This window comes from Anarhichas minor, unplaced genomic scaffold, assembly GCF_050575085.1.
Source record: "Anarhichas minor isolate MPS153535 unplaced genomic scaffold, ASM5057508v1 ptg000102l, whole genome shotgun sequence".
NCBI classification, from domain to species: Eukaryota; Metazoa; Chordata; class Actinopteri; order Perciformes; family Anarhichadidae; genus Anarhichas; species Anarhichas minor.
This window is the reverse complement of record NW_027466548.1, coordinates 862,501-887,500: the sequence shown is the minus strand read 5'-3', so window position 1 is coordinate 887,500 and position 25,000 is coordinate 862,501. Positions and strand designations below refer to the sequence as shown.

The following is a 25,000-nucleotide window of genomic DNA, read 5'->3' as shown; positions in this document are numbered from 1 at the left end:
GGTCTGAGAGCCGTAGTGAGGCGTACGACTTCCAGCTGGAGGACAAAAAAGTATGTTTTAATTAAATGACAACATGAACGAATACAAATAAAAGACTTTTTTCTAACTTTGAAATTAAACTACTTTTAATTGAACCGTTATTATAAAATGCAGATGCTGCATCTTTAACAGCATTAACATTTTATTACTAGTTTATAGTTTATAGTTAACGAGGCACTGAAGGATCAGCAGCCTGCATCATTCATCTTTGTCGTCTGGTTCTGAAGTCGGTTTTGTTGTTTTTTTACTTTATTTTAATGTTTTATAATCTTCTGTTTTATTGAATGATAATTGGTTTCGTTTGCCACCAGTTGTCACCGCTCTAGATCTATAGAGCTGTAATGAACCTGAAGATTATGTTCTTAAATCAATTCATCCCAATAAGCTAATTGAATGAGCCATGTTGGACTGGATGTTATATCTAACAACAGGTCCAAAACCTATTATTCATCATACTTTAGGGTTTATTGCACAAAACAGAACTAAGAGAAGAGCTGAAGCTGGACGGCAGCAGATCTGTGAAAGCGTGAGATTTCTCTGAGCGTGACGACAGTTTTGAGGGAAAGTTGAACTAAATGTGATCGTTAAATCGATGAGTCATGTTCTCACTGAGGAACCCACACTGAGACCCAGTGACTCACTCACAACCCAGAGGGAGCACATGTTTCACACGAGTCGTTTCTTAAATATGATGCTTCACATCCGTCCCAAACAAAACCCGCAGAAGAAGAGAAATACTAAATTAACCATAAATGGAGAAAAGAAAAAGAAAACACTAAAACCTCCATAGAAACCCAGAACAGTGTGTCGTACCCTCTTGTACCGGCGTCTGAGAGCCATACATGGGCGTTCTGGATCCGGTGCCGTACATGGGGGTCTGGGAGCCGTACATGGGGGTCCGCCCGTGGGTGGAGGTCATCCCGCTGGGTCTCTTAGCTCCCCTAAAGGAAGGAGGAAGGTGAGGAAGAGGGGGATTAATGCAAGGTTAAAACCTCTGGATTACATGCTGAGAGACGAAGCTGATCATATCATTGATGCACCAACTGTAGGAGTCATGAATGATTTGTGTTTATGTGGTTTTATACGTCTCTGGTGGAGACCTGTCAATCACTGTGTAGCCCCGCCCTAAAGCATCCCCTGCTTTATGGTCTGTTTGACTCTAAATGGACCATAATGTACTAAATGAACATCATGCTGTATTGAAGAAGACTTGAAACTAGAGATTGAGACCATAAACTCATGTTTACAATGTTTACTGAGGTAATAAATCAAGAGAGAAGTAGAGTCATTTTCTCATAGACTTCTATACAACCAGAGGAGGCGCCCCCTGGTGGACACTAGAGAGAATGCAGCTTTAACACATGAAGCTTTGACTTCACTCTAAAGAACCGGAGGTTGACTCCTGGTGGTTAACATCGTGTGCTGTTATTTGCTTTAACTTATTGGATGTGATGGACACTAGAGGGAAAAAGAGATGCACTGATATATAAGTGTATAAGTATTGGTAACGTGTATCCTTTCTCTAAACAATTCAGATGTAGCAGCCAGTAGCGGCTGAAGTTTAGGACTTATAGTCACTACATTTAAGTCCTAAACGGCTTCTTTCCCTCAATCAGCAGCACCTGAGACTACCGGCATCAACTGAAGTTGCTGCTAGAAGTGCTTGAAAGGCGTTTTACACATAAACGCAAAGCTGCTAATGGCTTCTGGTAGAAGACAGAGCATCAAACTATATTTAACGGAGCCGTAAACATGACAGATAAACATCGGTATGATTATATATAACGCGTGGATCCTTGTACGTGAGAGTACGTACATGGTAGTTAAGCGCTGTCGGTCTACAGAGATGGTCTGACAGGTGGAGTGAAGCTCCACTCTGGCCGTGGACTCTGTTGCGTCCTTCACCACACCAATGTACCCTGGGAGATGTAGTCAGATTCATCAGCATCACTTACACACACAAGAAACAAGATGACGGACTGCACAACAGTCACAACTGTGTCACTGTTTTACCTTTGTAGGGACCCTGTGAGATTCGGACCGTCTGACCAATCAGCTCGTTGTCTCTTCGTCCTCTGCCCCGCCCCATCCCTCCTCCTCCTCCTCCTGCTCCTGCTCCACCTCCTCCTCCTCCTCCTCCTCTCTGTGGAGAACCTGCAGGACGACAAAAACATCAACACAAAGTCAGTGTTTGATTTATCTTCTTAATGTGGGAGGAACTCACGAGCTAAACTGAAGTTAAGTGGACACAAAGGTGTTCTGTATTTATCTTCATGTTTAATCATCTGATGAGTGAAACACTAACAGCAGCTGTCTTTAATAATCAATCTGCTGTTTCTCTTTTAATAAATAAAACATTTGGATAATAAAACATCCCATTATCAGACGATAGTTTATGGAAGCTGAAGTATCTCGTGTGTCTCTAACAATCCTAAAGAAAAGATGACTCAGCGTCTTCACGGTTATAAACTGAGCTGTAAAAGTCTCAGAGATTTGTCTTCCCCTGGTTTTTGGCGGAGCACTTTATTAAAAACTTAAACACACAACTGGCCGAACAAAATCCCTCGTGGCAGATTTACGAGTGTTTGTCTGGTTTGGATCCAGCTGGAGGGCGGAGAGGCTGTGGTAGAGAGGCCATGACACGACATGACACGACATGACACGACATGACACGACATCACAACATGACATGACATGACATGACACGACATCACAACATGACACGACATCACGACATCACGACATCACAACATGACACGACATCACGACATGACGACATCACAACATGACACGACATGACACGACATCACAACATGACACGACATGACACGACATCACGACATGACACGACATCACAACATGACACGACATCACAACACATCAAAGAACGCCTGTTTTGATTGGCTCAGAGCAAAGCTTCACAGACAGTCACGCATCTCTAGATGTGGGGATAAGTAGGAATGCAGGTTATCGTTTGACTGAATGATAATACTTTGTTCTGGTTGTTTTAGGCGATGCCTTCACTGATAACCGGCACAAATCTGTTGTTGAGCTTACGCCCATATATGGAAACAGAAAGCAACGAACGCTCACGTTGTAAAATCACGACATGTGAGCTTTGTGGCGTCTGAATGTTTGGAAGTTGGCGCTGCGATCACGTGAAATATTCACTCATAAAAACACTGTTTACACGTCTGAGGAACGTACAAAGAAGCACAATTACTTTTTAGAAGCTTTAGAAACAGAAAAATCTACATGTGAGTAAATATGTATCAGCCAAATCAAACAGTTGACAGGATGTTTAACCTTTGTTTCTTCATAACACAGTTAATACTTCTTTATTTACAGGGTTTGTATGAAGGTAATAAAGTAGTTCATGAATATGAGATATGAGTTTATAGATGATTACAATCCTCCTCTCTATAGTGGAGGTTGGTTTATGATTCTTCTCAGTTCATGTAGTTTGTTCGTATTCTGGCGTTTAGGAGAATAATGAAGGAACAGAGTATAAACAGAGCTGAAGTGTTTCCCATCTTTGCCCAGCATGATGGATTATTAAGATAAGACTTCAGAAGCCTCCTGTGAGGATGTAAATCACATTAAATGAGTCAGATTCACCGGTGGAAGCTCGTCTAATGTCCCTGTGAGCAGCTTTAAAGTAAACAGTTTTATTGCTGCGGTGCGTTCAGTTTGTGACACTCACTTCCTCCTCCGTGGTGCATCGGGCTGGTGATTCGAGGGCTCATTGGAGCGAATCCTCCCACTGTGAAGTTGGTCACGTCTCTGGGCTGAAAGAGACAAACAGAGCTCAGAGTCACAGAGAGGAAAGGCCGGTGGGCTTTTATTTTGAAATATGGAAGGAAAGTTGTCATTTTGAGAGTTCATGGTTCAAGTGATAACAAATGCTGCCGATACGTCAACACTGCCCCGTTCATCACAGCCAGAAGCTGTAAAAAGCGTCATTATCGTCAGATTTTTATCTTTCTGACGGTCCTTGAACACATCATGTGTGACGAACTCTTCCATCAGAAAAAGCATCAAAACTAAAAGCTTAAAACTGATATTTCATCAAGAAACATTATTTCAGTGTTTCCAATTTTTACACATTTACAACAAATTAAAATAAATTCTGCTCGCATTGTTTTCTTTTTAATGATTGATGTCATAACGGTGTTGTTCTGCACTAAAGACATGTTCTAGTTCTACTTCTAGTCATGATGGTTCTGGTTCCATAGAGGAGCAGGGCTTTTATTTTGAAGAGAAAAACGAGATCACAGAGAAAGATGTGACAAAAAACAGCAGAAGCTGCTTTGAGTTCATGTCTTCATGACCACAGATGTCATATCAAACACCATGTGAAACGATGTAATCCTCATTGTGAGTGAAACAAACTCCGTCTCCGTGTGTCTGTGAATGAATGATGTGAGAATCTGTCACGCTGACCTTGGATCCACCGGCCAACACCAGGTGTCTGGTCTTGCAGACGAACATTCCTCCGTTCTCCACCAGCTTCTTACAGTGGAGGAAGGCGAAGCCTCGGAACAAGTGACGGATCTCTCCTTCCCGGCCCTGCAGGAGGAACGAGCACACTTCATCCAAAGCCCCGAACCCTAAAAACTACGGATTCAATCCTCAACAAACAGCTTCTCTATTTAACCCTCTGAACCCCAAAACCCACCCACCAGATTAGGCTGGTGGGCTTTTATTTTGAAATATGGAAGGAAAGTTGTCATTTTGAGAGTTTATGGTTCAAGTTATAACAAATGCTGCCGATACGTCAAAACTACACCGTTTATCACGGCCAGAAATTGTAAAAAGCATCGTTATTGGCAGGTTTGTAACTCTCCGACGGTCCTTGAACACATCATGTGTGACGAACGCTTCCATCAGAAAAAGCATCAAAACTAAAAGCTTAAAACTGTGATATTTCATCCAGAAACATTATATTCTTCATGCTTTTTATTCAATAAAGCGTTTACTTTAACCAGATTGTGTAAAAAAAAAAAAAAAAAAGAGGAGAGGAGAGGAGGGGAGGAGGAGAGAGGAGAGGAGGGGAGAGGAGAGAGGAAAGGAGAGGAGAGAGGAAAGGAGAGGAGAGAGGGGAGGAGAGGAGGAGAGAGGAGAGAGGAAAGGAGAGGAGGAGAGAGGAGAGAGGAAAGGAGAGGAGAGAGGGGAGGGGAGGAGGAGAGGAGAGGGGAGGAGGAGAGGAGAGGAGGAGAGGAGAGGGGAGAGGAAAGGAGAGGAGGAGAGAGGAGAGGCGGAAACGTGTGAATAGTTTCATATATAAAACACGTGGAGCCTCCATGTTTTCCAACATTGTTAAAACGACAAACCATGAAGAGCATATTTTACAAGCTGCAGGATCTCGAGCAGACGTAAATATTTAGTTCCTTGTTATTCAGAACCAGCGGTGAACGTACCGAGTGTGGCCCGTCGATGACCTTGACGATGTCCTTGACGTGGATGTTGTTCTGCTCAGAGTCCAGAGCCACAGCGAAGCGGTTGTCCTTCCTGCGGTTCACCGCCTGGTGCCGCACCGTCGTGACCTTCCCGTGCATGTTCAACACCTGAGAGACACCCAGCAAACGTCTCACTTTGCTTTATACTTTGGGAACGTCCACCAAGCTTGGGACTAATTATCGGACTATTACCTGAAACGTCTCTCTCTCCAGCCGGACGATGACCCCGACGGTCTGCGGGTCCAGCTGGACCAGCTCCCCCCACTCGTGCTGCCCTCCCGCGTCCACACCGGACGCTGTCTCCGAGCAGAGCTGCAGGTCTCTGGGCAAAACCTTCAACTGCACGAACACACAGAGGGTGAGACGGGAGAGGTCACACCTGAAGATCCCCTCCAGACGCCGCAGAGTCAGCAGGTCTAGTGTGTGTTAATGGTCTGCATATAAATATGATTAATAATGAATCATATAAATATGTAGCAGAAAGACTCCATATGAGGCTGGATGGATTCAGACCGGCCTATCACAACCGTTTAGGGTTAACGTGCCGTTATGTGTGGGCGTCGTCTACTCAGAACGGACAAACTTGTGAGTCCAGCCGAGTGCAATCGTAGGACGGACAACGTGTGAGGGAGTCGGGTTAGTTCTAGATCGTTTTGTCCCGTTTACATGTAATGACTCGGCATCATTAGATGATCATTAAATACCTCGTGCATGGTGAGGTCGGAGAAGAGGATGACGAAGTTCTCCTCCACTCTGACGATGAGGCCGGTGTCGCCCTCGTACCGGCCGGCGATCACCTTCACGTGGTCGCCCATCCGGAAGTATTTTCTCAACTCGTGAGCCGGAAACTCCAGAGGGTCCTGAGAGAAAACACACAGAATATCAGCTTTAAACCATCACGTTCCGGTCGGTGCTCATTGCTTTTAAGGTTAGAAGTTAGAATTAGCTTTAGGTTACTGATGACGTCAATGAGGGTCCTCACAGGTATAGGAAGACAAACGTGTGTGTGTGTCTACCTTCAGGTCCTCGTGCTTGGGCATGATGGTGATCTTGTTGCCGTCCACACTGAGGATTTTTCCCTGCAGGTTGATCAACTCTCCCTCACAAACCTCCACGTTGTCACCGGCCTGCAGGTTGTGTTCACGCTCCTTACCTGCGCGCGCACGCACACACACACAAACTTTTTATACTGAAGTGATTTTTATGGATAAAACTCACTTATGCTTCACTTTGACCTGATCAACAGTACCAGTATCATTAGCCTGTAGCTAACGCACACACACACACACCTGACTCGGTGACCACCTCCAGGTCGATTCCTTCCGGCTGGTCCTCAAACTTCTCGAGCTCTGACAGCGTCGGCTTCACTCCGTCTGTGATCTGTCAGAGAAACCAAGCAAATACCTCCTTTAGCTTCCAGAGTGAAGAGACAGCAGCTAAAGGAGAGTTCACGAGACTCTCTGTTGTTTTGGTTTTCACACTACATGACTGACTGGCGACACGCTGTTGGGTCCTTCACCTGGAGGAACCACCAATGAGGTCTCCAAACTACGTTTTATCCAGGCGTCAACCTCCGGTTCTAAAAAGTGTCTTTAACCTGCATTCTCTCTAGTGTCCACCAGGGGGCTCTACTTCCCTCTTGATTTATTACCTCAGTAAACATTGTAAACATGAGTTTGGCTTTAAAACTGACTGCAAGTGGAAAATCAGGGCTCAACTCGACAACCAAATAAGGAAAACAACCGTTCATTTAAAGTGTTGCTCCTGAAATAAAAAGACTCACCACAGCCGACATGGCGAAGCTCTTGAACAGGAATCCTTTGCGGCTGTAACGGTTCCCCTCAAAGATCATGAAGTCTCCATCGTGGCTGACCTCTCCTCCCAGAGACCTGTCAATCAAACCATCACCTGTCAGTCAGAGAGACAGTCTCACACCGTTCACTGCACAAGATAGATGTTAAAAAGACTTGAAGAACAAAGAACAAAAGAGTTTTGGGGATTTTTATCACTTTTCCAAAATATTTGATACCGTTAGAAGAAATACATCAAACCGTCACCGTGATGTTAGAGAGTTTACCTGATCTTCTCTGCATCAAACAGCCTCTGAGCCGGTCGCTTAAACTTCTTCCTCTTTGCAAACCAGTCTTTCTACAGGACAGACAGAGAGAGAGACAGACAGATAGACAGAGAGAGAGACAGACAGATAGACAGAGAGAGAGAGACAGACAGAGAGACAGACAGATAGACAGAGAGAGAGACAGACAGATAGACAGAGAGAGAGAGATAGACAGATAGACAGAGAGAGAGAGACAGACAGATAGACAGAGAGAGAGACAGACAGATAGACAGAGAGAGAGACAGACAGATAGACAGAGAGAGAGAGACAGACAGATAGACAGAGAGAGAGAGACAGACAGATAGACAGAGAGAGAGAGACAGACAGATAGACAGAGAGAGAGAGACAGACAGATAGACAGAGAGAGAGACAGACAGATAGACAGAGAGAGAGAGACAGACAGATAGACAGAGAGAGAGACAGACAGATAGACAGAGAGAGAGAGACAGACAGATAGACAGAGAGAGAGACAGACAGATAGACAGAGAGAGAGACAGACAGATAGACAGAGAGAGAGAGACAGACAGATAGACAGAGAGACAGACAGATAGACAGAGAGAGAGACAGACAGATAGACAGAGAGAGAGACAGACAGATAGAGAGACAGACAGATAGACAGAGAGAGAGACAGACAGATAGACAAAGAGAGAGAGACAGACAGATAGACAGAGAGAGAGAGACAGACAGAGAGAGAGAGACAGACAGAGAGACAGACAGAGAGACAGAGAGGACAGAGGTTAAATATCAGTACAGAGAATCAAGTGGAAGAACAGTGTTTCTTGGCGTGTGCTGGCGTGTTTCTTGGCGTGTGCTGGTGTGTTTCTTGGCGTGTGCTGGCGTGTTTCTTGGCGTGTGCTGGCGTGTTTCTTGGCGTGTGCTGGTGTGTTTCTTGGCGTGTGCTGGCGTGTTTCTTGGCGTGTGCTGGTGTGTTTCTTGGCGTGTGCTGGTGTGTTTCTTGGCGTGTGCTGGTGTGTTTCTTGGCGTGTGCTGGTGTGTTTCTTGGCGTGTGCTGGCGTGTTTCTTGGCGTGTTTCTTCGTGTGTGTGCTGGCGTGTTTCTTGGCGTGTTTCTTGGCGTGTGCTGGTGTGTTTCTTGGCGTGTGCTGGCGTGTTTCTTGGCGTGTGCTGGCGTGTTTCTTGGCGTGTGCTGGTGTGTTTCTTGGCGTGTGCTGGCGTGTGCTGGTGTGTTTCTTGGCGTGTGCTGGTGTGTTTCTCGGCGTGTGCTGGTGTGTTTCTTGGCGTGTTTCTTCGTGTGTGTGCTGGCGTGTTTCTTGGTGTGTGCTGGCGTGTTTCTTGGCGTGTGCTGGTGTGTTTCTCGGCGTGTGCTGGTGTGTTTCTTGGCGTGTTTCTTCGTGTGTGTGCTGGCGTGTTTCTTGGTGTGTGCTGGCGTGTTTCTTGGCGTGTGCTGGCGTGTTTCTTGGCGTGTGCTGGTTCCTACCAGACTCATCTTGGCCTTGATGCGGTCCAGGTCTATACGAGGGATCATCTTCAGAGAGATGGTGTTCTGACTCGGCTCCACGTAGTCCACCTGGAAGAACCCACGAAGAAGACATCAACACGGAGCTCATTACTTTCACTATCAACCAACACATCAAAGAAATGTAATTATTTTTTCAAATGATTGATGTCACTGTAACTGTTTTGTTCTGCACTACAGACATGTTCTAGTTCTACTTCTAGTCGTGATGGTTCTGTTTCATAGAGGAGCAGGACTTTTATTTTGAAGACAAAAACGAGACCTCAGAGAGAAACGTGACGGGAACTAAAAGAATCCCAGAAAGTGCTTTGAGGTTCAGAGGGTTAAACTATATTGTTAAAACGATTATCTAAACATATTTAGTCAACCTCACACATGAACCCTCTAGAAGCCCAGGTGTAGCTCTGCGTGGGTACCTGAGCGATGTCGTCCTTGTACAGGCCTCTCTTCAGCCGGACCCAGGACTTGGGCTTCAGGTTGGTCACCTCCTTGACCACCTTGAGGACGTCCGTCATCTCCTTGATGGGCACCATCTGCTGGTTCCAGAGGCCCATCCTCAGGTTGCCGATGCCCTCGATGGCGGACTTCACGTGCGTCTGCTTGTACGACTCCACGTAGATGTAACCTTTGACGTGGTCCGGGGCCACCACCGACTTGATCTGGAGGGGCTGCGGAGTCAGAGGGACAGTATTCATTTAAAGAAATGGATTATTCTCTTGACATCTAAAGCTCGTTCAGAAAATAAAATAAATATATTGTGAAGCCAGAGGTATAACTCATGACTCAGAATGACTGTCTGCACGTATACAGATGTGTGTTTAAACTGATATTTTCTCTATGTTTTGGCCTCTCGTCCACGCGAACAGAGTCTTAGGTCACTAAAACAGACACTTCTGAAAACTTTATCTGAACGTGTGTTCACATCACTCGCGGGGGACCATTTGTGGATATTCGCATCATTCACCCAAATGCGCCAGAGAGGGGGCGTGGCTTGAACCCGTCCATTTCTTTCCGCCATCAACATAGAAGAAATAACCTATATTTCTGCTTAGTACTTGTTGTTGAAGTCTAGATATCAGGAAACTAAACGCCGTCTTGTCTGGTTCATAAAAGTCCGGAGGAGCTCCGTGGATCTCATGGAGCTGTATTCACTGTGTCTAGTTTACTACAGCTGTATCAACACAAAACAAGCTGATTTAACAGCAATAAACGGATAAAAAGGGACCCCGGAATAACTACGTAATGAAAAGTCTGAATTCATGTTTTGTTAGTTCTCTCCACAAGACGACAAGAAAATAACTTTTAAAATACTTGTTTTCTCAATGGAGCTCGGATCGATCGGTGCTAAGCTAAGCTAACATTGTAGCAGCTCCATCAACACTCAAAATAACGCCATCTAGGCATAAATACAGCAGCGTCTTTTTCATTGTTTGTACCATAGACAGTCTATGGGTTACACACACACACACATTTCTACACATAGTTTGGTCCAGTCTCCACTAATATGAAGTATCGTGGAGCTCTGGGTGAACACAGACGGCTACAGTATGCGTTTCCTCATTCAACAACGTCAGTGATGACAGGAGGAGCATCTCAACACTGATAGGCTATTGCAACACAGCGGCACACGATTTTTTTCACCTGAGTTGAAAAATGTCAACTCGCGTCAATCACGCCATCGTGAATGCGCGTCACTCCAGTCTCATCGCGTCTGTGCAGAGACTTTGTATGTGATCTGTTTGCGCCAATAATCAGGGGTCACCAATAGGTGGACCGCGGACTGGGTTTCGGACGCCGTTGCATCCGGATCTGGACCCATAACCGATGGATAAATTGATGATAATCAACGTTTATCTTAGTTATTATTATTCAAATAAAATGTGTAAACTGATCATAAATCAGCCACACAGAGAGAACTTCTTTCCTCCAGAAGGACTCAATTCGTTGTGAAATGAAGATTCTCACAAACCTCAGAGTTCAGCCTCACCGGCCAATCAGAGCAGAGCATTCAAATAAAGCAGTTTCTCACCGTGTCGGTGAACTGGTAGGCGATGAACTTCCTCATCAGGGCGATGGCAGTCGCTCTCTCCTCTCCGATCTACCAAGACAGGATATGATGAGGTCATGTGTCTGTGTGTGTGTGTGTGTGTGTGTGTGTGTGTTCGTCCCAGATGAAAACACACCTTACACTTCACCGTCCACAGATTGGGATCCCTGATGAAAACAAAACAACATTGAAACATTCAGAAAAAGAAACGTCCTGATCTACGAGCGCAGGTGTCTCGATGCTGATTGGTTGATGAGCGGTCACACGTACTTGACTCCAGGAAGTAGTTGCTGCTGGGTGATGTCATCGGAGAGCTCCTCGGACCCTCCAGAGTAGCTGCACACCACAGAAGAAGAAACAAGAGGGTTACGATCACGTGCAAAAGTTGTTTTTGAGATGACGCTTCCTGGTCGAGTGAAAGTTTCAAAATAAAACGTCAAATCAATCAGAGAGTAAAAGTTCTTTAATACTTCAATAATGTTTCATCACTGATGAGCGAACATCGATGAAACTCAACACTTCCTGCAGAGCTCGTAAATTTGTGAGTTTTTTCTCTTAAATTTACGACTTTAATCTCAGAGAATATCGGACTTCTTTTCTAGTAAATATTTAATTTCTTTCTCGTAAATAATTAGTGCATTAAATCTCAGGAATATTAACTCCTCCACCAGCTCTGAAGTTAATATTACAATGACTGAAATACTCTAAACAAATTTGATTCTTTCTGCAGCTGAAGGTAAACGACGATGAGTTTATCAGACGTCAGAGCTAAAAGATCAAAGATACTCACTGCTCCCCTCCGGAGGATTTGGCGTATTTCCTCATGTAGTATTCACCCAGCGCCTCCTCTCTGGAGTCTCTGCAACACACACAGTCAACACACAATGAACACACAATGAACACACAGTGAACACACAGTGAACACACAGTGAACACACAATGAACACACAATGAACACACAGTCAACAGTCAAGCTGCACAAGCACTGAAAGCTTCTCGTCATTGAGCTCGTTGTGAAGCAGATAAAAGGCTTTTGATTAAAGAACAAGAGAAAGAGAGATGTGAAGGCTTCTGTTACCTCCAGAGGTTCTGCAGCCGTCTGGACCCGGAGTGGTCTTCATCCAGAACCACATGGTCGATGTTTGACACTGAGAGGGACAGACAGGAAGGGGTTAAACTCATGTTTCATGTGAAACTAAATGAATTGAGAGTAAAATAATCAATGAATAAAGTTCAGAAGAGACGTACCTTCAGCCTCCTCTGCTCAGGACCGACCAGTGAGAGAGAAGGAGGGAGGAAGAGGAGGAGCAGAGATAAAGGCAATAGATAAGGATCAATGCAAGGAAACAGGGAGCAGTGAGGAAAGTAGGAACAGAGACAAGGAGGGATGAGATAAAAGGATGAAGATGGTGGAACAAGCAAAAAACAATAGAAGAAGAAGAAGAAGAGAAAGAGGCGGCAGGAGAAGAAGAAAATAAAGTTGGATTAAAGCGAAGCAGCAGCCAAGAGGAGGATGAAGAGGACAGAAGCCAACAGACATTCATCATCATCGTGAAGCAGCAACACAAAGCATGATGGGAGAAAACACAAACACAAACAGATTAATGGTGACTGTACGGCACAGAAATAATAAAAACACAACAATGACCGGTGAAGGTTAAAGTGAAACTACAGCAGAAACAAAACACAATGGATCAGAAGACTCACATCGTATCTCTATAAATCTCTTCATTATTATGTTTAATGAAGTATAATAATGTTCTTAGAGCTCGTGTTAGAAGGTAAACAGCTCATAATTCATCTCTAATATCTATTTTATATTCATGTGAAAACATCTCCTTCAAACTACTGGATTTATTAAAGTTTATCACCAAAACTACATTTTACAGATGACATGTGAACACATCATGATAACGTTATAATGTACCTTCAGCTAGTACTCATGTTCACTGAGCAGAGCCTGAAGGCATCATAGTGTAACTGAAGTGAACCTCCATTGGTTAGCCGTTAGCGGTGCTGCTAACGTTACTAGCTCTCCTCCTGTTGGTTAGCCGTTAGCGGTGCTGCTAACGTTACTAGCTCTCCTCCTGTTGGTTAGCTGTTAGCGGTGCTGCTAACGTTACTAGCTCTCCTCCTGTTGGTTAGCCGTTAGCGGTGCTGCTAACGTTACTAGCTCTCCTCCTGTTGGTTAGCTGTTAGCGGTGCTGCTAACGTTACTAGCTCTCCTCCTGTTGGTTAGCCGTTAGCGGTGCTGCTAACGTTACTAGCTCTCCTCCTGTTGGTTTAAACACTGATTGGTTGTTTACAATAAAACATGATCAGAGACTAGAAACACATGTTCTACTGAGTCAGTAACACTTTATTTACACTGTGATGGTTAAGGTTAAACTTTATTTACACTCTGATGGTTAACGTTAAACTTTATTTACACTCTGATGGTTAACGTTAAACTTTATTTACACTCTGATGGTTAACGCTAAACTTTATTTACACTCTGATGGTTAACGCTAAAACTTTATTTACACTGTGATGGTTAACGATAAAACTTTATTTACACTGTGATGGTTAACGGTAAAACTTTATTTACACTGTGATGGTTAACGTTAAAACTTTATTTACACTCTGATGGTTAACGTTAAAACTTTATTTACACTCTGATGGTTAAGGTTAAACTTTATTTACACTCTGATGGTTAACGTTAAACTTTATTTACACTCTGATGGTTAACGCTAAACTTTATTTACACTCTGATGGTTAACGCTAAAACTTTATTTACACTGTGATGGTTAACGATAAAACTTTATTTACACTGTGATGGTTAACGGTAAAACTTTATTTACACTCTGATGTTAACGTTAAAACTTTATTTACACTCTGATGGTTAACGCTAAAACTTAATTTACTCCGATGTTAACGTTAAACTGTGGAGTTAATCTGAGGTTCACATTCTGTTTATTATAAATCACTGTGAGTAAGATTTAAGTTTAACTTTCATGTTATTTTTAAGTATTTCTTGACATTAAACACACAGGAGTGTCTGCTGTTACGATGTTTATGATAACTGTTAAAAAGGGGCGGAGTTTGTTCTAACCAATCAGCAGTGACCAACCTATCCGTCCCATCCACCTCATTTTCAGTCAACATTTTATATTTAATTCTCTTAAACATCACATCTGTTGTTTCACTATATTTGTCAACAATGTGTTGGTCCGTCTCTCAACACGGTCTGACTTCCTGTCTGTGGTGCATTGGTTCCTACTGAAGACTCTAATCTTTAAAACCAGAAATATATAGTTTCATCAAACAGCTGGTGGTTTTCATCAACTAAACAGGAGGAAATGGAGCATTTCTGCCTGCAAATCACTGACTGGTTCAGTTTAGTTTTGCAACTGGATAAACAGAAGTCATTGAACGCAACATCAGACCTATTTAAATGCAGTTCAGAGGTCTTTGAACACAGCAACGATCAAGACATTTCCCCGGTTCTGATTTTGTTTCTACTGTACTTCTGCCGTTAGTGATTCTATGCATTACCATGTGCCACAGAAAAAGCTCCAACCACAGCGGTTAGTTCAGAAATTAATAAACATGGCAGCCGTCTACCAGGTAGCAGCGTCGGGCAAATGATCACACTGGGTTCTCTGAAGGTGGAACTACGATAACACAAAACCAGATTCATTCTGAAGGACTGAAACAAGACTTTAAGTTTCATTCATGCGTTCACATCTGGTTTTATCTCACTATAAAATGTGAACAAACATTTGCTACAAGGCATTTTAGTTTTTATAGGCAATTAAATGTAATGAAGTGGTGGATTTGCCCTCAGTGCTTCCTGGTCGTTGAGCCTCACAAATACAGCTGAGCTGAGATGAGGTGAGTTAACACTTTCTGGGAACATGGACTTTATCTATTCCATCTGCTTCAGATACGAATCGACATTAAAACATGGAAACATGGCGAGCAGGAGAGTATCTGGAGTAGAATTACCGTTAACTGAAGAGGACATGCATGACAAGAGACAGAGAGAGAGCGTTAAACAGGCTCTCTGCTGCACGTCAGCTTTAACACCCTCAACACTCAACAAACACGTCGAGAGGCCGCTTCACACCTCACCTCACTTCTGATCCGCTTTGTTTTGGTTCCACACTGCAATCGAGTACACTGAAGGACTCCACATGACATACCTACGCCCCATCTTCATCAACTACGTCCCATCTTCATCAACTACGCCCCATCTTCATCAACTACGCCCCGTCTTCATCAACTACGCCCCGTCTTCATCAACTACGTCCCGTCTTCATCAACTACGTCCCGTCTTCGCCTCCTACGCTTTGTCGTCCTCGCCTACGTCCCTTCGTCGCGGCCTACGTCCCGTCTTCATCAACTACGTCCCGTCTCGCCTCCTACCCTTTGTCGTCCTCGCCTACGTCCCTTCGTCGTGGCCTACATCCCGTCGTAATCACCTACGTCCGTTTGTAGTGGCCTACGTCCTGTCTCCTACATCCTGTCGTCGTCCCCTTCGCCCTGTCATTGTCACCTCCTACACCCTGTTGTCATCACCTAGGTGAGCAGCATCTGATACTTGACATTGATTAATTTGTTGACAGGCGTGCGTCTGATGTCGACATGTGGCCGTCTATAACAGTTCGAATGAGCGGAGAGAACTCAGTCTTTATTGAGTAGTAATGCGATACCGCGGCTCATTTCGTTTTGTTATGTTTTTTCTAGTTCTGACGACAGCTGTCCAGAACTTCCTGTAATTGGTCCGAAAGTCTGAACTATCCCAAAAAAAACAAATGTTCACGCTAGAAACAAACAGAATCATAGTTCAGTTTGATCTGGAAGGTTTCACATCTGTAATTTTTGTTTTGGATCAACCTGAAAAGTCAGAAAGTCCGGACCAAACGAGGTGTGAAAGGCTCTAAGATCAATTCAGTGCTTTTATAAAATCAAACCACATCATGTAGAGGAAATAAATCTAAACTACACTGAATACAGACTTTAAAGTGACTGTAACAGTCAGCACATTGTAGGACTGTTTGTCTCAGCAAAGAGGAAAAAAGGCAATCAACAACACCTGAAGAATAAATTATAAAAAAGCTCTGTTGATGGCCTCTGAACAGGTCGAGTTCCTCACCTTTCTCCAGAATGTCTTCAGCTCCTTCCTCCCACTGATCTTCCTCATCCTCATACTCATCGTCCACATCTGGACAGAAACAACACAGAAGACAAGTGTTGAAACTCAAGGAAAAGTTGATTCGTTCAGACGATTTAAAACTGAAGGAGTAGTTGACTCGTACCGGCTTCGTCCAGGATGAACCCTCCGTGTCTCGGCTTCTTCCTGGGACGGTCGTCGTCGTCCTCCTCTTCCTCCTCATCATACTCCTCCTCATCTTCCAGGTCCTCTCCTTCCTCCTCTGCTACCTTGTCGCTGCCCACGGGGCTCCCCGTCTCCTGCATGTCAAAACAAAGGATCAGAGGTGGAGGAAGTATTAAAGTCCTTTATATTAACATTATTACTAATACAACAACATTATTACATTTGGAACCAGCAAATATTTTACATTAAAAAAAAAAAGACTTCAACCATCAAAAATAGCTTCACGTTAATTTTCTGTCAGTACATGAATATTATGTATTTTAATATGTAAAGTAACTAAAGCTGTCAGATAGATAAAGTGGAGCAGAAGTAGAAAGAAATACTCAAGTAGTACAAGTACCTCAAATGTGTACTTAACATCCTACCCAAACAAACTTAAGTACACAACAAATTGTACAGTAATAAAGTATCTATTTGCACAATATTGCAGCATATATTTCACTTTAACGCCACATTAAGTCACAATGTTTACTGTTCAGTTAGCATCGCTTAGCGGTTAGCATACCTCATTCTCCTCTACTGTTCAGTTAGCATCACTTAGCTTAGCGGTTAGCATACCTCATTCTCCTCTACTGTTCAGTTAGCATCACTTAGCTTAGCGGTTAGCATACCTCCGCCTCCGCCTCCTCGGCCTCTCCGTCGCTGCTCCGCTCACTCTGGTTGTCGGAGAAGTCGCTGTCCTCGCTGTCAGACATCGTGGAGCTCCGGCAGCAGACTTAATACAAATAATTTCACTTAAAAGATTGAATTAAAAAAACAAAAACAAAACATGGCCGAGCGGCTAACGGCTAAAGCTAAAGTAGCCGCGAAGCATCCGGGTCATAACAATCAAAGAGGGCCTAGCAAAGCATGCTAACGTTGGTTTATGATGATATGAATATCTCAGGAACAGCGAGAATCAAACGTTAGCCGATGAGTTACCCGGATGTTACTTACCCGTTTTAACTCCCGCTTGTGTTTGATATCTTGTTAAGTAACGAATAAAAGCCAATACCGGCTTATTTTCCAGTAGTCTGATGCTCCTCACGTCGTCTTTGGGAGAACCGCGAGATTTCCGAAAGCTGCGTAAACTCTCGCGGGATTTGTTTTGGACGGTGTTTGGGGTAAAAGAGGAAGAGGTCTCACTCCGGCACTGTTTTTGGAAACCACCACCACGAGAGGCCACGACCTGAAACTACAGGTGCAGCACCAGCCTGGTCCACGGAAACCTTTCTTTGCAAGCAAAACAACACCAATATGGAACAGCCTGAGTCAAGAACCAGTCAGCGCCTCCTCAGTTAACGCATTCAAGACCAGCCTAGGGAGAGAATGGCAACATCATCAAAGCCTACATCAATACATATTCTCCTATAGTTCACCGTCCAGTCTCACGCATCGCGTTACTGCAACCAACAAACCTTGAGACTCAACGGATTTCAGATGAGGATCAAGCCACCACCTTAAGGGTCTCAATACTCTAACGGGTACCCAATGACCTTTACTAAAGGTCATCTACTAATGATCATTTATTTATTTATTAAAGTTTTCTTTAATCTACAATATAACTACTTATCAAAGAAATGAAGTAGAAAGTAATATTTCCCTCTCAATGGAGTGAAAGTACACACAAGCAGGAAATGGAAGTAGCTTAAAAAATGCACTGAAGTAGAGTACTCGAGTAAATGTACTTATTTACTTTCCACCGTTGCAAATATTGTATGTTTACAATCTCAGTTTATTTCATCAAAGACAAAGTACAAAAATACAAAGTCGCTTTGATTCTTCATTTCTCAATTTTTATTTAAAAAAGAAAAAATTGTAGACATGAACATAATCAAAAGTCTTTAAATATTATTACAATTCACATAAAACATTGAAAATTGGGTTAATTTCTACTTTAACTATTTTGCAGTAATGTATGTACAATGTTTTATATATAATTAACATGTTTACAATAAACCCAATGATGTAGTTAACATGTTCAAAATGTATAATGTTCTGTTTAGATAGATAGTTACTTTATTAATCCCACAAGGGGAGATTATTTCGCTTCAGCATGATTTATAGATACAGGTAAGCAATACAAATAGCAGAGTAAAAAATATGAAATCTAAAAATGCACAATATATACACAAACAATTGGATTAATATTAGTATTAAGTTAACTAACTAAACAATAGTGCAAATACATTTTGTTTACACTAATTTCAGTGATTTACACATTATCTTTCATTCGAGTCCAAAAAGTAAGTGAATGCTAACAATGCTAAAAAATAAGTGTGATAAAGATTAAATGAATTTTCAACATCAAAGACTTTGGAGATTCCTCGCGGAGTGATTCCTCCTTCTCAGTGAAAAACATCTCTGATAACGCGGTGACGTCTTTCCGTCTGACGTTGCGCTCTCAAACAACCAGCCAATCACATCACGCGGTTCAAGGAGAGTCACAGAGTTGCTGTTGTTGATTTTTTAAAGACTCGTTTCTTCTGCTTCCTCGTCGCGTTCAGCGGGGTTTTAAAACCGTTGAAGAAGAATGAACAGCGTCGGAGAGGCCTGCACCGACCTGAAGCGGGAGTACGACACGTGCTTCAACCGCTGGTTCGCGGACAAGTTCCTGAAGGGGGACCGGAGCGGGGACCCGTGCACGGAGACCTTCCGGAAGTACCAGCGGTGCGTGCAGAAGGCCATCCAGGAGAAGGACATCCCGGTGGACGGGGTGGACTTCATGGGGCCCGACAAGGACAAGACCGAGACCTGAAGGAGAGAGACCCGACTAGAGGATCGATAGAGACGGAGGAGATCAATACGAGAGTGTGTCCATTGAGCATGCGCAGAGCTGCTGCTGAACCTACACACAGGAGCCTGAACAGTGTGTGTGTGTGTGTGTGTGTGTGTGTGTGTGTGTGTGTGTTGCTGATTTAAAACACACAGAACTGATCCTGGAACAGTTTAGATTAGTTTATTTGTGAGTTTATTGAACATGAATGTGAGCGGCTGTTGTTTCTGGAAGGCACAAACAGGAAGTCGATTAATGGATTCATCAGAATAAGAGTCTTCTCAGCGATGACGTCGTGTACACAGAGAGCTGCTTTCATGGGATTTTTTTGGGGTTTTGGACAAAATAAGAATTTTTTCTTTAATTTCTGACATTTGATGAACTAAAGGAATCGCACATAACTGAAAAAACAAATGCATCCATCAATGACGCGTTGCTGATTATGACACTCAGTTCATCTTTTAAGTGTATTTTCTTTCTTAAGATTATTAAATCTTTAAATTTCCACTTTACATTCATTATTTCTGTTTTGTTGTTTATTATTATTTTATTTGACATATATATTAATTCTAATATTACTTTTATATTTAATATATATATATATAATAATATTTAATATTCTAATTTATATATCTATTAAATATAATTTATATATGTGTGGAACACCACTTTCCCCGTAGAAAAATCCCAAAATCTCATCTGTGGGCAGATTTAGTTTTCAGACATTTCACATATGATTTAAACTGAATTTAATATCTGTAATGTTCCTACATTCATATAAAAATAGTGTCATGAAAATCACAGAATTGATGAACTGAAGGTCAATATTACGACTTTAATCATCTCAGTTTATTGTTTAAATATATTTTCAGGATCTCTGTTCAACAAATACAACTTAATATTTAATAAAGTAACATTTAATTGAGTGCATGAATTTATTGACATTAAGATCACATTTTGTCACGACTGCTCAGCTATCTATAAATATATATCAATATAAATATATAGATATATATTTATATATATCTATATAAATATATATAAATATATATTTATATATATATCATATATATATATATGAATTTATATAAATATAAAGATATATATATATATATATTTATATATAATATAACAGAATAATAAGAAATATTCCAGATCTTTTTATTAGTATACATTTTAAAGGGCTCTGTGTGTTATTTCAAACACTTTTCTGATATTTGTTTTCTGAACAAGACGAATCATTTGAATCTCGGATGAACTTTTATTTGATCTCGTTTCTGCGTCTGAGCAACAAAGTTTCCCTGCTGAGGATCGAGCAACTTGTTGCCAGAAGAACGTTGCCCTTCTTCTCTGATTGTTTACTTTACACGAACGTTGCAAACATCACGCTGATTGTATCATAATGAATAAAACGCAGAAATGGAACGATTGTCGCTTGTTATGAAATCAAATCTCTGTCAAAATGAATGAATTTCTAAAAGGCAAGGATCACTTCCTGTCTCCGGAGCTTTCGTCCAATCAAAGGCTTCCTCCTCGTCACACAGGCTCACCGGTTAATGTATTTATATTCATTATAGACGTTAATACTTCATGTTCCTATCATAGTTAGAGATGACATCATCGTTAATGAGTGAATGAAACGTTTAATTCATTTAATCAGCTTCACTTAAAACATCGTTATTATATTATATGCTGCCTCTCACACACACACACTCATATACACACACAGACACACACTAACACACACATACACACTAACGCACACACACACACTAACACGCACACACACTAACACACACATACACACACTAACACACACATACACACACTAACACACAGACACACACTAACACACACATACACACTAACGCACACACACACACTAACACGCACACACACTAACACACACATACACACACTAACACGCACACACACTAACACACACACACGCACACACACTAACACACACACACACTAACACACACACGCACACACACACACTCACGTACACACTCACACAGAATCAATGGTGATGATGGCTGCATAGTTTGGTGGGAACTGAGCTGAAGCCTTCAGGGTGTAATGATGTCATCATCAGCCGTGAGAGAGAAACAGAGTTCAGATCAAAGGAAAAGGTGAATGATGACACAATAACAGATGTCATGTCAATTCATACATTCCATTCAATCAAGAGAGTGACAGACGGCGATCCGCCCTCTGAACGACATGTAATCTCTCTGTTCTTTGGTAAGTGAAGAGGCCGCTGACAGCGTTACCTGTCTCTCCAGGTGTTCGTGTCTCTACAGGTGTTCGTGTTCTCAGGAAGAAGAGAACAAGGTGCTTCGGTGATCATTATCTCCAATCCTTAAACGGGCTCTAAATGAATGAGTTTTTCTAGCGTTATTCTAGTTCACATTTCTGGCTCGTAAAACCACGTTTACACACTTTAAAACTTTAAATGTCTTCGTCTGGTGGTTTTGTTTCCTAAAATAAAAACTAATTCACGCAATAAAATGCCTAAAATGTGTATTAAGCACACACGGAAATGTTGAGCTATTTATATGCAGGAATGCACGAAGAAGAGAAAGTGAAGAAGAAGAAGAAGAAGAAGAAGAAGAAGAAGAAGAAGAAGACTGCTAACAAGTCAACAGGAATTTACTAAATTAAATCTTATACTAATTAAATACTTAAAACATATGAAATTCTATATATATAGAAAATATAAATAGTATTATTATTATAAATAATAATAAAATAAAATAATATAAAATAAGAATACTAATTAAACCTGCTTAAAACTAAGCAGAGTTTAAGTGTTTCTATGAGAAAGCTGGAGCACGTTGGTTGGACCTCGATGTGTTTGTGAAGCTCGTGGAGGCTCAACAGAACTTCTTGTTTTTTATATACAGAGAAACATAATTCCACTTTTATCTCGTTGATGAAGCAGCCGAACAAACATCAATGGAGGCAAAGTGCTGCTGATATCGCTTCTAAAGCTTAAACAGCTGTTCAGACGCTGAGTGATGTTGACGGAGGCTGAAGCAGCATTTCTGTCTCCAATAAACGTCTTTCTTCAGCTTTCAATAATTAAAAAGAGGAATCCGCAGAATGAAGATCTGCTTCTGGTTTCTGTTAAATCATCAGAAGATCAACTGAGAACACATCCGTTGTCTGCTTTAAGTACACTGTGAGAGGAATGTGAGGTTACATAGAACAGACGCTCTTATGCGCTCTTATTATTATTGTGTCCTTATAAGGACACAATAACCTCGAGGTTATTCAGCATCTTTCACTTCTGTTCCAACAAACGTCTCCGTCGTCTAAGAAACTGTAAAAAAACAGAGAAATCAGAGGAAGCCAAAGGAGTCGAGTTTCGGGTTTCATGTCTTCTTTGAATTCTTCTCTATGCTGTTGTAGGTCCACTTGATGGATCTCCTCACTGATGCTGTGGAGCTCCAAGCTCATTGGTTCTTCTTCTGAGCAGTTTGCGTCGTCCATCTCCTGGCAATTCTTTACTTCTTCGTCACATTTCTTTTGACTTCTAGTTTTCACTCCAAAAAAGATTACGTGACAAATAATGAATTAAGGGGGCTGGTTTTAATTACTATCGGGGGCTCAAAATGAAGCAGCCATCACTAACGTTCTAACGCTTCAGACGCGCCAAACTGCTCCTTCCACACCACACACACTCTCTGTTTGTTTAAGCAACGAGGTTTCTTGGTTAGGTTTAGGAAAAGATTGGGATTTATGTAAAAATAAGTATGTATGTTACGTCAAAGTAAGTCAAGTTGACTTTTGGTTTTGGACACACACAGTGGTCTCCTGGGTGAAAGTCCTGTGTGTGTTTGACCCGTCCATCCTGTTTACACTACGTCATAACTACTACGGCCGCTACTGCTCCTTCAATAAGATGATGTTATTTGTATTTTGTACATTATTGCTAATAAAAAGAGATAAAAGATGAAATTGGTTTGCATTGCAGATGAATGAACCTGCGACCTATTTGTGCTCAAAAGGTGATTTGAATGCTGAAAACCAATTTGAGTTGAAAACATAATTTACAAACTTTAGGAGCATCTTTAATTGTTTACACTTCTTGTTTCACAAAATAGAGATAAAAAGAACGTGTTTTATGTTGCATGTTGACGGTACAGGTTATTCATCACACTCAGATGTACGAGTTGAAGTTTTCTTGTCCCATCCAGGCTTCTGTCCGTTTATCCAAATCTGGACTTGGATCACAAGTGATCCTGATCACACAGACTCCGCCTCCTTGTTTTTCTACTCTGAAAGTTCTCTCTTCACCCACCCGAACTAGGAAAATGTGCAGAAAGTTCATGAGGAGGAAAACTGATCACAAAGTGTCTTTTTAAAAAGTCCTTATGTTGTTAAACTTCTGAAGAGTCTCTTTAAGTTCATGGAGGAACGTTTTTGCTTCTTTCTCCGGAAGGCGTTCACATCTACGACACTTTGACTCCGTCTGTGGAGGGGAACAAGGAAACAGAGATATATTATTGGTCAAACAAAGAAGACCTAAAGAGCATCTGGAGCAGATCTGTTTAGAATAAATCATAAACTTTCATAACCGGAGACCTTAAAGACATGGTGCTGTAATGTCGGAGTGCCTCAGGGCTCTATTCTAGGTCCTCTCCTCTTCTGAACTAAACTAAACTAAACTAAACCTCTACCCAATGAGCCACGGCTGGTGTTGAAATGTATGCAGATGATATATAATGATATATGTACGATGAAAAACCAGTGAAGAAGCTGCTATTAAACTCACAGAGTGGACAATCTCACAAAAGTGACTTTCAGAGTCTTTATTGCATTGTTCTGTAAAAAAGAACAGTTGTATGTTCTTAACTCAGAGGGAAGGTAGTGCCCCTCATCAGCATGATGTTTGTGTGTCAAGAAAGAAGTGGCAAGTGGTTTCCAATCCGAAATACATTAGTGTCGTCTTAGCATGGATGGATAACTGAACTGGTCTACTTGGCACAAAGATATCAGGCCCCCGGCCTTAGCCTGCAAAGTGTCATACTAAACATAAAGAGACGTACAATTACCACAAAAACGACTACAAAGAGACACGAAACTACAAAGAGACATGAAACAACTACAAAGAGACAGACAACCACAGAGAGATACATAAAGACACAAAACAACAACAGAAGCAGCCTAAACAAATATAAAGTCTGTGCGTCTTGTTCCGATATGAGAGGTTGTGGGGCCCTATACAAATATATATAATCTTTTAGCATTTTTTACTACCTCCCATTAAGCCTGCTCAACTGAGCCTTCAACACAAAAGGAGAAATGGCGAGCAGCTGCTCCTGATCTGAGGAACAGATGTGTTCATTGTGTTCATCTGCTTTAAATATCTTTGGGATGGAGCTGCTTTTTCCAGTTGTGACATGCAAGCTGAGTGTGTTTTGCACCCGAGAGCTTCAGGGTGAATCGTCTCACAGAGTGCTTCACTCTTCAGGATAATTTCATAAAGAAACGTGCCTCTTGGTTCTGCTGATCAATGTCTTATCTTCTGTGTAGATCTCTAGTCATGTCAGTATCATTATTCAGCAGTTTTCTTCTCCATCAGGCTTCTTACAGCCTTCAACATCTGGCTCTCATCTCTCGTCACATGTTTAGCATTGTAAGTCACACTCCGCTCTGATTGGACGGTTGTTTTCTGATGCTACGTGACAGAACTAGTCTACAACCCATTTAGCGGGTAA

At 42.0% G+C, this 25,000-nt stretch overlaps 3 protein-coding genes across 3 annotated transcripts in view; 1 reads left to right on the top strand and 2 right to left on the bottom strand.

The window, feature by feature from the left end:
- The window catches only part of supt5h (SPT5 homolog, DSIF elongation factor subunit), a 23,161-nt gene extending 5,566 nt beyond the window's left edge, over nt 1–17,595 (bottom strand). The window contains exons 1-25 of the mRNA XM_076082749.1: nt 17,453–17,595; nt 17,128–17,231; nt 16,437–16,590; nt 16,274–16,342; nt 12,385–12,396; nt 12,215–12,284; nt 11,927–11,995; nt 11,407–11,472; nt 11,273–11,303; nt 11,119–11,187; nt 9,506–9,757; nt 9,051–9,140; nt 7,576–7,646; nt 7,282–7,387; nt 6,788–6,878; nt 6,515–6,651; nt 6,203–6,358; nt 5,691–5,837; nt 5,460–5,606; nt 4,483–4,608; nt 3,743–3,827; nt 2,053–2,193; nt 1,856–1,958; nt 853–980; nt 1–35 (exon numbers count right to left, since the gene is read on the bottom strand). The exon at nt 1–35 is cut by the window's left edge and continues 74 nt beyond it. Coding sequence (XP_075938864.1) covers nt 1–35; nt 853–980; nt 1,856–1,958; nt 2,053–2,193; nt 3,743–3,827; nt 4,483–4,608; nt 5,460–5,606; nt 5,691–5,837; nt 6,203–6,358; nt 6,515–6,651; nt 6,788–6,878; nt 7,282–7,387; nt 7,576–7,646; nt 9,051–9,140; nt 9,506–9,757; nt 11,119–11,187; nt 11,273–11,303; nt 11,407–11,472; nt 11,927–11,995; nt 12,215–12,284; nt 12,385–12,396; nt 16,274–16,342; nt 16,437–16,590; nt 17,128–17,211 — 2,439 coding nt within the window. The 5' untranslated portion in view covers nt 17,212–17,231; nt 17,453–17,595. The remainder of the gene's footprint in view (nt 36–852; nt 981–1,855; nt 1,959–2,052; nt 2,194–3,742; nt 3,828–4,482; nt 4,609–5,459; nt 5,607–5,690; nt 5,838–6,202; nt 6,359–6,514; nt 6,652–6,787; nt 6,879–7,281; nt 7,388–7,575; nt 7,647–9,050; nt 9,141–9,505; nt 9,758–11,118; nt 11,188–11,272; nt 11,304–11,406; nt 11,473–11,926; nt 11,996–12,214; nt 12,285–12,384; nt 12,397–16,273; nt 16,343–16,436; nt 16,591–17,127; nt 17,232–17,452) is intronic.
- A 1,302-nt stretch (nt 17,596–18,897) lies between these two features.
- On the top strand, nt 18,898–20,196 carry triap1 (TP53 regulated inhibitor of apoptosis 1). The gene has a single exon (XM_076082788.1). It carries the CDS (start codon nt 19,029–19,031, stop codon nt 19,251–19,253), a length of 225 nt encoding a protein of 74 aa, XP_075938903.1. The 5' UTR covers nt 18,898–19,028; the 3' UTR covers nt 19,254–20,196.
- Nucleotides 20,197–23,640: 3,444 nt separating this feature from the next.
- Nucleotides 23,641–25,000, bottom strand: part of il15l (interleukin 15, like) — a 6,129-nt gene continuing 4,769 nt past the window's right edge. Inside the window, exon 4 of the mRNA XM_076082780.1 lies at nt 23,641–23,751. Coding sequence (XP_075938895.1) covers nt 23,641–23,751 — 111 coding nt within the window. The remainder of the gene's footprint in view (nt 23,752–25,000) is intronic.

Bases quoted from the DNA above. Each gene is read 5' to 3' on its own strand.
- triap1 (XM_076082788.1), top strand. From the start codon at position 19,029: ATGAACAGCGTCGGAGAGGCCTGCACCGACCTGAAGCGGGAGTACGAC.